We start from the raw sequence: 14037 nt of genomic DNA, 5'->3' as shown, positions 1-14037 counted from the left end.
CGCACGTGACCGGCGGTCCCGGCAGCCCCAGGGGCCATGGGGGTGCTCAGGGCCGGACTGTGCCCGGGCCTCACGGAGGAGATGGTCCAGCTGCTGAGGAGCGTTGGGGTCAAGACAGGTGACACAGCCTGGCCCCCCCCCCCCTCATCCGGGGCCCAGCGGCGCCCTGGCCGGACGCCTTCCCTCCCCTGCCAGCCCTGGAGCGGCTGGGGGAGGCTGGGAGCGAGCAGGAGCCCAGCGATGGGGGAGGGCAGGCCCACAGGAGGAGGCCCGACTGTGTGCGGGGCGTCCCGAACCTGCTGGCTCCAGGTAGAATGGACACCCTAGTTCAGAAAAGGCAAACCCAGGCGCGGGAAGCCCAGGCCGTGCCACCTGCCTGCTGGTCAGCTTGTACGTGTGTTTTGTTCTCAGTGATGGACCTGGCTGCTGCAGACCTAGAGGAGGTGGCCCAGAAGTGTAGCCTGTCTTACAAGGTGAGCTCCTGGTCCATGATCCAGATTGGCGTTCCCCTTCCCCTCAAGTCCTGTCCCTGACCCTCTGGGAGTCGAGAGTTCCCTGAGGTCGGTCAAGGAGAGCCACCTGAGACCCAGGATGGCCTGGTGGGCAGGGGAAACGGTGGACATCTGAGCTTGAGTGCCTACCCCTTTGGCAGGCCCTGGTCGCCCTGAGGAGGGTGCTTCTGGCCCAGTTCTCAGCTTTCCCCTTGAATGGTGCTGACCTCTATGAGGAACTGAAGACCTCCACTGCCATCCTGTCCACTGGCATTGAAAGGTTAGACCGTATGTGTTTGGGGCATGAGAAAGACTTTCTGTGCTTGAGTCTACTGAACATGATGTGAGCAGGGTAGCATAGACCGATGGGAAGGAGAACCTTGGGACTTCTGAGCTGTCTTACCTTATAACAGTAACACCCTGGGTAGGGGTGCACAGCCTCTGCACTCTTGGTACTTTGGGAGGAGTAATTGTGGAGGTGGCGTTGCTCTGTCCATCTAGCCACACATTAGGTATCAGAATCACCTCCCCTACTCCCAACTGAGAAAATACTACTACTACTATTACTACTACTACTACTACTGTCCTCTAACTCAAGCCAGGCACTGGAGGCTCACATGTATAATTCAGGGGGTTGAGATCTAAGGATCATGGTTCAAAGCCAGTCCCGGCAGGAAAAGTCTGTGAGACTCTTTTTTTTTTTTTTTTTTTGCCGTCATGAGGCCTGAACTCAGGGCCTGGGCGCTGTCCCTCAGCTCTTCAGCTCAAGGTTAGCACTCTACACTTGAGCCACAGTGCCACTTCTGACTTTTTCTGCTTATGTGGTGCTGAGGAATCGAACTCAGGGCCTCATGCATGCAAGGCAAGCACTCTACCACTGAGCCACCTTCCCAGCCCCATCTGTGAGACTCTTATCTCCAATTAACCACCAAAAAATCTGGAATTGGAGGTGTGGTTCAAGTGAAAAAGGTAAAGGACAGCACCCTACCCTGAGTTCAAATACCAGTACACACACACACACACACACACACACTCTCTCTCTCTCTCTCTCTCTCTGTCCCCTAACACCAGATGTCAGTAGTATTTCAGCCTTCCATAACGCTTCAGGATAGAGTAAGCAAGAATAGGGCAGGGGTTTCCTGACTGTGGGTTATGTGTAGTCTCTCCTCAGCCACTGCTCATTCGAGCTTGTTAGGCTCCCTTGCATTTAGCCCTAGAAGAGTAAGTGGCAGAGGTGTGGCTTGCACCCTAGCCATGTGAACCCAGAACCTGGTGCCGTCATTATATTTGTGTACCAGCAGGCTTCCTGAATGGAGCTCTTAAATTATACCACGTTGTTTGGGATGGAAAGAGCTGGAAGACAACTGGTGTTTTCTAGCCAAGTGAGTCTGACCTTTCTCCTGGCCTGTTTGTGCAAAGTATGATGAATATTGCTGCCATCACAGAGGTCTTTGGATCTGTGTTGCCTTGGCTGCTTCTCTAACACATTCTCTTGGAGAGGTTCACACAGCATAGTGCTTGCTTTCACTGGTTGGGAGCCTTGAGTTTCTAATACTGGGATCTCAGTGTGAGCCCCTAGCTTTGTCCAGCAAACCTTAGAGTGCCTACTGGGTGTCAAATGAGCGGATAGTATGTCCTCCAGTGAGGCAAGGCCCTTGCCCTTAGTATGACATTTCATGGGCCTATGAGATAGCAAGTAAATAGGGGAGATGTGTAGGCACTCAGGAAGGCTGCACCAAGAGGAAGGAATTAACAGGAAGCAGTTAGCTTTGGGGTTTGGGAAGAAAGGGAATGGACCTTGCAGCTGTGGGTCACTGCAGGGAGATCACACGCTGGAAAGACCTAAAAGTTGTGGTCTTGACATTGAGGGACCTGTGGACTTTTATGTGGTGCTTGCCAGGAATCAGGCTCTGTGCTAGTGCTTCTTAGTATGTGATTTTCTTTGTTCTTCCTGACCCCCTAAGGAGTAAAACACATTGCTGTTGGAACTCAGGGTAAGTGACTTGCTCAAGACATTGCAACTAGTAAATAAAGACCAGACACTTGAGGTCAGGGCCAAGAACTGAACTCTTTTAGTTTTTTTTTTTTTTTTTGGCCAGTCCTGGGGCTTGAACTCAGGGCCTGAGCACTGTCCCTGAGCTTCTTTTGTTCAAGGCTAGCACTCTACCACTTGAGCCACAGTGCCACTTACAGCTTTTTCTGTTTACGTAGCACTGAGGAATTGAATCATGCATGCTTGGCAAGCACTCTACCACTAAGCCACAATCACAGCCCAAGAACTGAACTCTTAACTTTGACTTGCCAACCCTGCTTCCTCTTTCAAGGTAGGATGCTATCAAGAAAGTAGCATTTAGGGCAGTGGGGTGAAAGAGTGCAGGACAGATGGGAAGAGAAAGGGCAAGGTGGAGCTGGTGTGGGTCTAAACTAGGGCAAGTGGGAGTGGGAAAGGTTGAAGAAGAAACGTGACAAGAGCTGGGTGCTGATGGCTCATGTCTGTAATCCTAGCTACTCAGGAGGCTGAGATATGAGAATTGAGGTTCGAAGCCAACTCAGGGAAGGGAAATCTATGAGACTCTTATCTCCACTAAACTACCAGAAAAGCCAGACATGGAGCTGGGGCTTACGTGCTAGAATGCTAACCTTGAACAAAACAGCTAAGAAAAAATACCTTGGCTCTCAGTTCAATTCCTAGTATGAGCACCAAAAAAAAAGGGGGGGGGGGGGAAAGAGAAGGAAGGGGGGAGGAGGAGAAAAGGAGAGAGGGAGGGAAGAAGAGGGGGAGAAGAAAGAAGGAGAAGGAAAAGGAGAAGTGAAAACTGTTCTATTACTCATTTCTTTAGCAAATGTCTCCTGGGTTTTAGGCCTGGTGCTAGTACTAGAGATGTATCAGAGATGCGGCCTGGTCCTTGCCCCAGGGTGCTTTAATTAGATGAGGGAGACAGACAAAAAACAAGCAAATAAAAAAAAATAATTACAAACTCCCAGAACTAATAAGAGAGTTCAGCAAAATTGCAGGATACCAGATTAACACATAAAAATCAATTGCATTTCCATGTGCTCTCAGCAAATACATGGACACTGAGATGAAAAGCACAAAGCCTTTTACAGTTGCTCCAAAGCAAATAAATACTTAGGTGTGTCTGACAAAGCACATACATGTAGGGATTGTATGCTGAAAGCAAACCAGCGCTGATAGACAAGGTAAAAAGGGTTCAGAGGGGCTAGGAATGTGGCTTAGTGGTAGAGTGCTTGCCTAGCATGCATGGAGCCCTGGGTTTGATTCCTCTGTACCACATAAACAGAAAAAAGAAGTGGCACTGTGGCTCAAGTGGTAGAGTGTTAGCCTTGAGCACAGAGAGGCTCAGGGACAGTGCCCAGGCCCTCAGCTACTGAGTTGCCCCAGGACTGGCAAAAAAAAGGACCAAGATGCAGAGGCATACTGTGAATTGGAAAGTCTACCTAGCAAGTGTCCATTCCTCCCCAGTGATCCATAGGTTTAATGCAATTTCTACCACAGACCTGGCAAGAGTTTTATAGATACTTTGATAGCTCTATAAAAACACTAGTACCTAGAATGTTGAACATGATTTTGCAGAAGGATAAAGTTGGATGGATCAACTCTACCAAACATTAAGGCATACTGTACAGCTATAATAATCAGATGAATATGAGTGAGAAATATACCTCTGAAGTAGGTTCACAGCTGATGTGTTGTTGTTGTTTTGAACTCAGGACCTGTGTTTGCTAGTCAAGCACTCAACTGTTTGAACCCTGACCCCGGTCCTTTTTTTCTTTAGTTTGTTTTTAATATGGTCTTATACTTTTGCCTAGATGAGCCTTGGGCCTTAATTCTCTTATCTCTGCCTCTCGAATAGCTAGGATTGTAGGTGTGACTGCCACACCAGGCTTATTTTTTGGTGGAATTCATTCACATTTTTCCTGAGCTGGCCTCTAATGACAATCTTCCTATTTTTGTATCTGGGGTTTCAGGTATGTGCCACCAGGCAAGTCCTTGTACAGCTGAGTTTTGACAAAGTTACAAGAAGCTAGGGAGACGGGACTGGGGGTTTAGCCCAGCAGAAGGGCGCCCGCCTGGTGCGCGCAAGGCCCTGGGTTCGGTTCTCAGCCCTGGGGGAAAAAAAAATATAAAGCTACAAGAAGCTAGGGAGAAAAATAGTTGTTTTTTTTTTTGAGCAAATAGTGGACAGGACATGTACAAATATTAAACCTAGCTGGGCTCTGGTGGCTCACGCCTGTAATCCTAGCTACTCAGGAGGCTGATTTCTGAGGATCCTGGTTTGAAGCCAGTCTGGGCAGGAAAGTCCATGAGACTTGAATTACTAAAACTCCAGAAGTGGAGCTGTGGCTCAAATGGTAGAGCACCAGCGTGGAGCAGAAAAGCTAAGAGACAGCACCCAGGCTGAGTTCAAGCCCTTTACCAGCGTGTGTGCACTCTCTCTCTCTCTCTCTTTCGCTCTCTCTCTCTCTCTCTCTCTCACACACACACACACACACATCAGTAAATAAATAACAAGTTATGGGCTGGGAATGTGACTTAGTGGTAGAGTGCTCACCTTGCATGCATGAAGCTCTAGGTTCAATTCCTCAACACCACATAAACAGTAAAAGCTGTAAGTGGCACTGTGGCTTAAGGGATAGAGTGCTAGCCTTGAGCAAAAGAAGATCAGGGACACTATACCGGCCCTGAGTTCAAGCCCTAGGACTGGCAAAAACAAAAAACAAAACACAAGTTTTGGGAAATACTAGTAAGTAAACCCATCAGGGCCTTGTATATGCTCAGTAAGCACTCTACACTGAGCTCCACCCCCAGCCCAGCTCAGGAAGGCCTTGAATTTGCACACCTCCTCCCTCGGCTTCCCCAGTGCTGGGATTATTGATTTCAGTATATACTGTGATGTGCTTTCCTTCTCTCTTCCTCCCCAATGCCCGGGTTGATGGTCTTTCTGCTTCTGCCATCAGTCTGGACAAGCTGCTTGATGCTGGTCTCTATACTGGAGAAGTGACTGAAGTTGTAGGAGGCCCGGGTAGTGGCAAAACCCAGGTATGGGAGGGTAGCCCCAGGAGGATTGGGAGAGGTGGGTGTATAACACTCCATCCCCCAAGGGGCTCCTGTGTACCATGGGTTCACTGGTCAACAGAGATGAGCTGGGTGATACGAAGTGTCACTGGAAGCTGGGCAGGATATGGTCGCAGCTCCTATGGGACCCCCACCTCTGGGATCAGGCTCACTTAGTACCCTGCTCTCTTTCTAGCTCTGTCTTTGTGTGGCTACAAATGTGGCCCACAGCCTGAAGCAGAGTGTCCTGTACATTGATTCCAGTGGAGGACTGACAGCCTCTCGCCTCCTCCAGCTACTGCAGGCTAGAACCCAGGACGAGGAAGAACAGGTAAGAGGTGGGACAACTGGATTCCCTTAAGAAGCGGACACTACAGGCAGGACCCTGACATTCCTCACTGTGAGAATCTGGGCCATCTGAGTGGGTTCTTGCTTTGAAACTGCAGTTCTGCTGATGGTCCTGCATCCCTTGCAACTCCGCCCCCCCCCCCCCAAGCCAGCATCCTCCCAAATCCTCTCTGTATCCTCTTCAGTATCCACCCCAGGATCCCTGTTGCATCCTCCCAGATCCCCTCTGTAACCCCCCTGCATTCCTCCCTGTATCCCCCCTGCGTCCTGCCCAGCTAGTCTGTCATCACCCACATGGCCCTCCCAGGACTTACTGATCAATTCTATTTCTCTTTCTCACTGAGTTTCAAGTATCGTGTGTGTGTGTGTGTGTGTGTGTGTGTGTGTGTGTGTGTGTGTGTGTGTGTGTGTGTGTGTGTGTGTGTTCGTGCGCGCTCCAATACTGAGGCTTGAACTCAGGGCCCTTGAGTGCTTCCTTAGCTTTTTTCACTCAAGGTTGGCACTTACCACTTGAGCTATATCTCCACTTCTGGCTTTTTGATGGTTAATTATAGATAAGAGATCATGGACTTTTTTGTGTATGTTGGTTTTGGGGCATGGGCACTGTCCCTGAGCTGTTATTTGTTTCTGCTTGTTTTTTTTTAGCTCAAGTCTAGTACTCTTACCACTTTGAGCCATAGCTCTGCTACTGTTTTTTTGTTTTGTTTTTTTTTTTTTAGGTGGAGATAAGAGTCTCACAGACCTCCCTGCACAGACTGGCTTTGAACTGTGATCCCTCAGCTCTCAGCCATGATCTTCAGATCTCAGACTCCTGAGTAGCTGGGATTACAGTGCTTGATTCTCTTGGACTTTTCTGCTCAGATTGACTTAGATCTCAGCCTCTTGAGTAGCAAGGATTAAGGTTTGAGCCACTGGTGCCCAGCTGAATTTCAAATTCAGTATCTTACAGTTCAGTAGCCAGGCAGCCATGGCTGAGATCCAGCCCAGAGACAAAGCCCATTTGCATTGCATTCAAGTGTCTCTTTCCATCCTCAGCCTTGCAGTTTCTCTTCATTGCTTCTTTAACCACCTTCTGTTTCCCTCTGTAACCTCCAGGCAGCAGCTCTCCAGAGGATCCAGGTGGCTCATGCATTTGACATCTTCCAGGTGCTAGATGTCCTACAAGACCTGCGGGGTACAGTGGCCCAGCAGGTAAGCCTGCTGTCTGTCCCTCCTTGCTTTGCCTACCTGGCCAGGTACTGTCAATCTGTGGGCATATGGACTATGATGTATGTTATTGGCAAATGCAGATGTGCATTGTGGTGACTCCAGCTGTGCTTGCCACTTCCAAGGTAGAATTCCTGAGTGCCCCATTTTGCTCATCACTATTTACATGTCTACCATTCCCACTAAACATGGAGCTCATTAAGTATAAGAATCGTGTTGTATTGTATCCACCTTTGCATTCCTTCCTAAAATGAATTAGGAGTACTTTCAGCTGCATGTAATAGAGTTTGTCTGACAGAGACTTGAACCTTAAGAATAGGACTCATGAGACTGGCAAGTGCGCAATATTAGGGCACTAGGTTGTGAGTCTTGTTTCTTGTTCTTTTTCTCATGATTGCAAAGTGGCTGCTGTAGCTCCAAGCATCTTGCCTTCATACGTGCACATATTCTCCATATTTAGGTCATTGAGAGACAGATCATTCTTTTCAGTACTTCTTCCTTTTTATTAGGGAAGAAAAACTCTCCCCTGCTTATAACTAGTTGGAAAAGATTTGGAAAAATCCATGAGATTCCATCTTCAAAATAACCATCAGGACACTAGGCTAGAGGCATGGCTCAAGTGGTAGAGTGTCAGCCAGCAAGCAAGCTGAGCAATCATGAGACCTTGAGTTCAAACTTCAGTATTGGGGGGAAAAAAGGAGAGGTGGGGACTAGAGGTGTTGCTCAGCAGTAGAGAACTTGCTTAGTAAGTACAAGGACCTAAGTTCAAATCCCAGTACAACCCCACCCCCTAAAAAAATGGTGCTTGGAGTAGAATTCTTGGCCTATGTATTTTAGGCAAGTACTTTATCACCACTCCTTCCTTCCTTCCTTTCTATTTATTTATTCTGTCTGTCTATCTTAGACCAGGAGCTGGGCCTTCATTCTCTATAGTCAGGCAATTTCTGTCCAGTACCTGAATATATTCAGAATCATTTTGACAATGAAAAGGTAAGAGAGTTGAACAGCATTTGGGTTGGTACTGAGCCACCCTGCTAGGTTCTTAAGACAGGGTTTGGTGCATCATTTATAGACTGGAAATTTGAAAAAACCTTTGACTAGTTTAATCCATCTCAACCTTTTTCTCTTGCCTCAAAACATGACATGTTGCTAGAATATACCCAGGGTATTATATTAAGAAAGTGACTGGGTACCAGTGGCTTATACCTGTAATTCTAGCTACTTGGGAGGCTGAGATCTGATTATTGTAGCTTGAAGCCAACCTGAGCAGGAAATTCCATGAGATTGTTATCTCAAGTTAACCAACAAAAAAGCTGGAAGTGAAACTGTGGCTCAAGTGGCAGAGTGCCAGCCTTGAGCAGAAAAAAAAAAAAAAGCTAAGAGACAGCACCCAGGTTCTTAAGTTCATGCTCCTGCTTAGGCTGTCTTTAAACTGTCATCCTTAGATCTTGGCCTCCTGAGTAGCTAGGATTGTAATAGTGAGCCATTGACATTGGGTTTGTCCTGGAATTTAAATCCATTGTCCACCCACATGTTCCATTATGCATCTATGTTGCAATTCCACATGCAGCAGTGTCTGGGCTGAGAAGTTGTCTCTGATTACCCAGAAGAACAGGCTGGTCCTTTGTGCCCCATTGACTCAACCATACCTACTTTTTCCCTCCCCTCCAGGTGATAGGTTCTTCAGGGGCTGTGAAGGTGGTGGTTGTGGATTCAGTTACAGCAGTGGTGGCCCCTCTTCTAGGAGGTCAGCAGAGGGAAGGTGAGTGATCTGGCACAGCCTGAGGGGCGGGGGGAACCTTACCTCTCAGCCCTGTCCCTGGTCCTCTGCTGCCCTGCCCCTCTGTTCCTCCTACCCCAGGCTTGGCCCTGATGGTGCAGCTGGCCCGAGAGCTGAAGATCCTGGCCCGGGATCTCAACCTGGCTGTGGTGGTAAGAAGGCAGGCTTGGCCTATGGAGTTTATTTCTGATTACAGCTCTTTATTTCCTTTCAGTGGCAGCTCAGAGCCCCAGTGTAGTCCTTTAGGAAAGGGGCATAGCCCAGCTTCCCTGGGTCAGCTGGAGATCTGGACTTTGAGGGAAAGGATTGGATTAGCTAAGGGAATAGCTAAGACAATGTCTGGCTATTAAGACTGGTTTCTTGAGGTATAATATATGTAGACTCTACTTATTTGAAGTTTGATTAATTAAACCAGTTGGATTCAGTCTTGTTACTCTACTGAAAGTTTCCCAGGCTCAGGCAACTACTGATGTATTTCCTGTCCCAATATTTTCCTGTTTCAAGAGTTTCCTACAAGTACTTCTTTATGCTATTAAAGTGACCTTTTCTGCTTATGAAGAAAGCAGAGTTTTGTGTTACTTATTTTTTTGTTGTTGTATATTTATTTTGTCCATCCTGGGGTTTGAACTCAGAGCCTGAGAGTTGTCTTTGAGTCCTTTTGCTCAAGGCTAGTGCTCTACCACTTGAGCCACAACTCTACTACCAGCTTTTTGATGGTTAGACTCCTATGGACTTTCCTGTTCAGCCTAGTTTTGAACTGCAGTCCTCAGATCTCAGCCTCTTGAGTAGCTAGGATTAAAGGCATGAGCCATCAGTTTCTACATCCACAGAAACCATATTAATATTTTATCTCTAAAGTCTTTCCTCTATTAGCATATATACTTATCCTTTAAATCAATTTTCTAACCAAACTAACCTTATTTAAACAAAAGAAACAACAACAAAAAAAAACCCTTACCATTTCCATTTCCCATGTTTTTTTTTTTTTTTTGGGTCCGGTTGTGAGGCCTGAACTCTGGGCCTGGGCGCTGTCCCTCAGTCTTCGGCTCAAGGCTAGCGCTCTACCACTTGAGCTACAGTGCCACTTCCGGCTTTTTTCATTTTGCTTATGTGGTGCTAAGGAATCGAACCCAGGGCCTCAGGCCTGCAAGGCAAGCGCTCTACCACTGAGCCACCTTCCCAGCCCTTCCCATGTTTTTTTTGTTTTTTGTTTTTCACATCCTAGAGCTTGAACTCAGACCCTAGGTGCTATCCCTGAGCCTCTTTTGCTCAAGGCTACACTTGAGCCACAGCTCCACTTCTGGCTTATTGGTGGTTTATTGGAGATAAGTGTCTCATAGATTTTTCTGCCCAGGATGGCTTTGAACCATGATCCTCAGATTTCAGCCTCCTGAGTAGCTAGGCTTACAGGTATGAGCCACTGGTGCCTGGCTTTCCCATGTTCTTTATATAAGTTTTTGTTTATTTGTTTTGTGCTGATACTGGAGTTTCTCAGGGCCTACTGCTCTTGCTTAGCTTTATTCACTCAAGGTAGGCACTCTATCATTTGAACTACAGCTCCAACTCTAGCGTTTTGCTAGTTAATTGGAGATTAATTAAATAGTTAATTGCCCAGTCTGGCTCTAAACTTTGATATTCGGATCTTAGCCTTCTGCTGTGGCTCAAGTGGTAGAGCACTAGCCTTGAGCTGAAGAGCTTAGGGACAGCGCCCAGGCCCAGAGTTCAATCCCCACAACCGACAAAAAAAACCAAAAACCAAAAACCAAAAAAACAGTAGGGTTGGGCATCAATGGCTCATGCCTATAATCCTAGCTACTCAGGAGGTTGAGATCTGAGGATTGTGGGTTTGAAATCAGCCTAGGCAGGAAAGTCTGTGAGACTCTTCTCATTACTAACCACAAAATGCTGGAAGTGGAGCTGTGGCACAAATGGTAGAGTGCTAACCTTGAGCACAAAAGCTCAGGCACCATTGCCCAGAGACAGCTCCACCTTACAGATGGAAAGACAGAGGCCAACAAAGAAACACAAGGAGGGAACAAAGGCAAATCCCTCTGGATGAGAAAAAAAAAGAGGATCAGTAGGAACTGTAAGCCTTTTCTGTAGGTGGCCAACCACTTGACCCGAGACAGGGACACTGGGAGGCTCAAACCTGCCCTTGGACGCTCCTGGAGCTTTGTTCCCAGCACCCGAATTCTCCTGGACATCACCGAAGGGGCCAGAGCATCAGGCAGCTGCCTGCGAACAGCATGTCTGACCAAGTCTCCCCGTCAGGTGAGCCAGCCCCGAGAGGTGCCAGTGATTGCCCTGGAGGGTGGTTTCCATGCCCATGGATGTCTCATTGAATTTTTCCATGGTAAAACCCTGCCACAAGGGCTGGGAAGGTGGCTCAGTGGTAGAGCGCTTGCCTTGCATGCCTGAGGCCCTGGGTTCGATTCCTCAGCACCACATAAGCAAAAGAAAAAAGCCGGAAGTGGCGCTGTGGCTCAAGTGGTAGAGCACTAGCCTTGAGCTGAAGAGCTGAGGGACAGCGCCCAGGCCCAGAGTTCAGGCCCCACGACTGGACCCAAAAAAAAAAAAAAAAACCCTGCCACAAAAGAGCCTACCCACTTGGGTTGCTTAGCTCAACTTACCTTATCTCCTATCTCTTTGTCCAGCCAACAGGATTCCAACAGGTGGTAGACATTGGGACATGGGGGTTCCAAGAGGAAAGCCTGGTGGTTCTGGGAGAGCAGACATGACTGGCACTGTTGATTGGAAAAGAGAGGCACTGAGGCTTCTCCTCTTCCCCCATCTTTTCCTTCCTGGAAAACTGCTGTCCACTGCTTCGTGGCACCTGGGACTGCAGAAGCTCTCAGGCTGACTGAAAAGACTCATTCTGGAAGTACATGGACCCACGGGCCGGGCAGGATGCTGCAGTTGGAAGCACCCAGCTGTGCTCCTTGGTGTCCTCCCTCTGAGTTTCCAGTGGAACTGATTGACCCTGGCCCAGGCATCTCTGAAGGACACTAATGATAAATGAACAGGTCTGAGTGTCACCCTCTGGTCCTGTGTTCAGTCCTAGCACAGTGATTGAGCCAGGAAGCTAAATAGAGAGATTTGCCTTTGTTCCCTCCTTGTGTTTCTTTGTTGGCCTCTGTCTTTCCATCTGTAAGGTGGAGCTGTCTCTGAGTTAGCTTAGCTCTGTTTCTGAGTTACTGGGTAGGAATAATCTCATTAAATGCACACTTAGTCATGGATGTCTTGCTCTTGAAATACACAAAAAAGAACTATCTTAAACCCCAGAACCACTTTCCTACAGGGTTGTTTTTTCATTTCTCCCCAGTGAGGCCCTCAAAGAGTGCTGGTTCTTCCTTTCCTGCTGTGGTTTCATACACCTGCATGCATCACCAGGACTGGGTAAGAATGTGAGCTTGCTGCTGTCCCAGGGATATAATTTAACAGGAAGGAAGACTATGGCCTGTTCCCGGTGAATCTAGCCACTCATTTCATGTGCATGGTGCCCTGTGGGGCCCTGTCACAGTGTAGAGTAACCAGAGGTGCTGAACCATGGTCTTGCCCATAAACAGACAGAGGAGAATTTGCACAGTAAATAGAGCCAGCTGGGAAAATTGATGCTGGTGTAAATAATACATGGCAAATCTAGTCCTTTATGTAGAAATTCATTGCTGGTGGCTCCAAGATGCAGTATAATTACATCTCTCTGCCTGCCAGCTGTACCACAGCCTCGTGCCTGGTGGATGAACACCCCCTCCCCCTGTCTGTTACCAGCACTGTGGCCATTCATCTGAGAGCTGTCACCATGGCTGGGAGGGCAGAATGACGCCAGGGAATAGAATGGAAGGAGAAGTAGAAAAATGATCAGGATTGTTTACTGACCACATTTTTTTAAAGGAAAGTTGCTTGCCTTGATTAGAGAATCTGTTGTGTAATTAGTTGTCTTGGCCACAGGGAAAGGGAGTCAGAATTACACTTAGAAGATAGGACAATGGTGGCTCACACCTGTAATCCTAGCTACTCCGGAGGCTGAGATCTGAGGATCATGGTTCAAAGCTAACAGAGACAGGAAAGTCCATGAGACTCTTATCTCCAATTAATCACCAAAAGACTGGAAGTGAGCTGTGGCTTAAGAGGTAGAATGCCAGCCTTGAGTGAAAAAGTTCCTTAACAGGGTTGGGAATGTGGCTTAGTGGTAGAGTTCTTGCCTAGCATGCATGAAACCTTGGGTTCGATTTGTCAGTACCACATAAACAGAAAAAGTCGGAAGTGGTGCTGTGGCTCAAGAGGTGAGTTCTAGCCTTAAGCCAAAGAAGCTCAGGGACAGTGCCCAGCCCTGAGTTCAAGCCTTAGTACCAGCAGAAGATAGGACATTTACAGGTAATGGATGCAGCAGGGATAGAAGCAAGTGTGGAGGATGAGGAATGAGTGACAAACTAAAGGGTGTCTGAGTGAGGACAGGTTTGGGGAATCTAAAGCCTGACCCTCGCTTCCACAGAAGACCCTGGGGGGGCAGGGTGTGTGTGTGTGTGTGTGTGTGTGTGTGTGTGTGTGTGTCTGTCTGTCTGTCTGTCTCTGTGTGTGTGTGTCTGTGTGTCTGTGTGTGTGTCTATGTCTGTGTGAGAGAGAGGGGAGGGGGAGAAGGGAGATACTCTTGCAGCTTAATGAGAAACAATACATTAATTTGGAAGGGCAAATCCCTGTTATTCCTGAGACTAGCAGCCTGAGATCACAGCAGATACCACCTATCACTCTGCAGAGCTCAGAGTATTTTGTATTTTCAATGCAATTCTGTAGGCAGTTACTAACAGTCAAGTGGAGGCGCAAGCTTTGTTGTTCCTTTTGCCCTGTTACCTGTACATGGTGAGTCCAGGTACTTCATGGCTTACTGAGGCCCAATGTTTTATTATTTTATGTTTTATATTCTATTTGCAGAGCTGGGATAAAAACCACGGCTTTAGGGGCTGGGAAGGTGGCTCAGTGGTAGAGCGCTTGACTTGTATGCTTGAGTACCACATAAGCAAAAAGAAAAAAGCCAGAAGTGGTGGTGTGGCTCAAGTGGTAGAGTGCTAGCCTTGAGCTGAAGAGCTAAGGGACAGCGCCCAGGCCCAGAGTTCAGGCCCCACAACCGGACCCAAAAA

At 47.7% G+C, this 14037-nt stretch overlaps 1 protein-coding gene across 1 annotated transcript; it reads left to right on the top strand.

Annotated features, from left to right (window-relative positions):
* Positions 1 to 15: 15 nt before the first annotated feature.
* On the top strand, positions 16 to 12138 carry Rad51d (RAD51 paralog D). Its single transcript, XM_013013174.1, has 10 exons — positions 16 to 118; positions 412 to 473; positions 653 to 771; positions 5472 to 5553; positions 5765 to 5899; positions 7012 to 7107; positions 8794 to 8884; positions 8984 to 9054; positions 11006 to 11173; positions 11557 to 12138. Exons 1-10 carry the CDS (start codon positions 37 to 39, stop codon positions 11638 to 11640), a joined length of 990 nt encoding a protein of 329 aa, XP_012868628.1. The 5' UTR covers positions 16 to 36; the 3' UTR covers positions 11641 to 12138.
* The last annotated feature ends 1899 nt before the right edge of the window (positions 12139 to 14037 follow it).

The sequence above is a fragment of the Dipodomys ordii genome, unplaced genomic scaffold, assembly GCF_000151885.1.
Source record: "Dipodomys ordii isolate 6190 unplaced genomic scaffold, Dord_2.0 Scaffold19, whole genome shotgun sequence".
NCBI classification, from domain to species: Eukaryota; Metazoa; Chordata; class Mammalia; order Rodentia; family Heteromyidae; genus Dipodomys; species Dipodomys ordii.
Note: the sequence above shows the minus strand (reverse complement) of the source record. Positions and strands in the feature narration are given on the sequence as shown.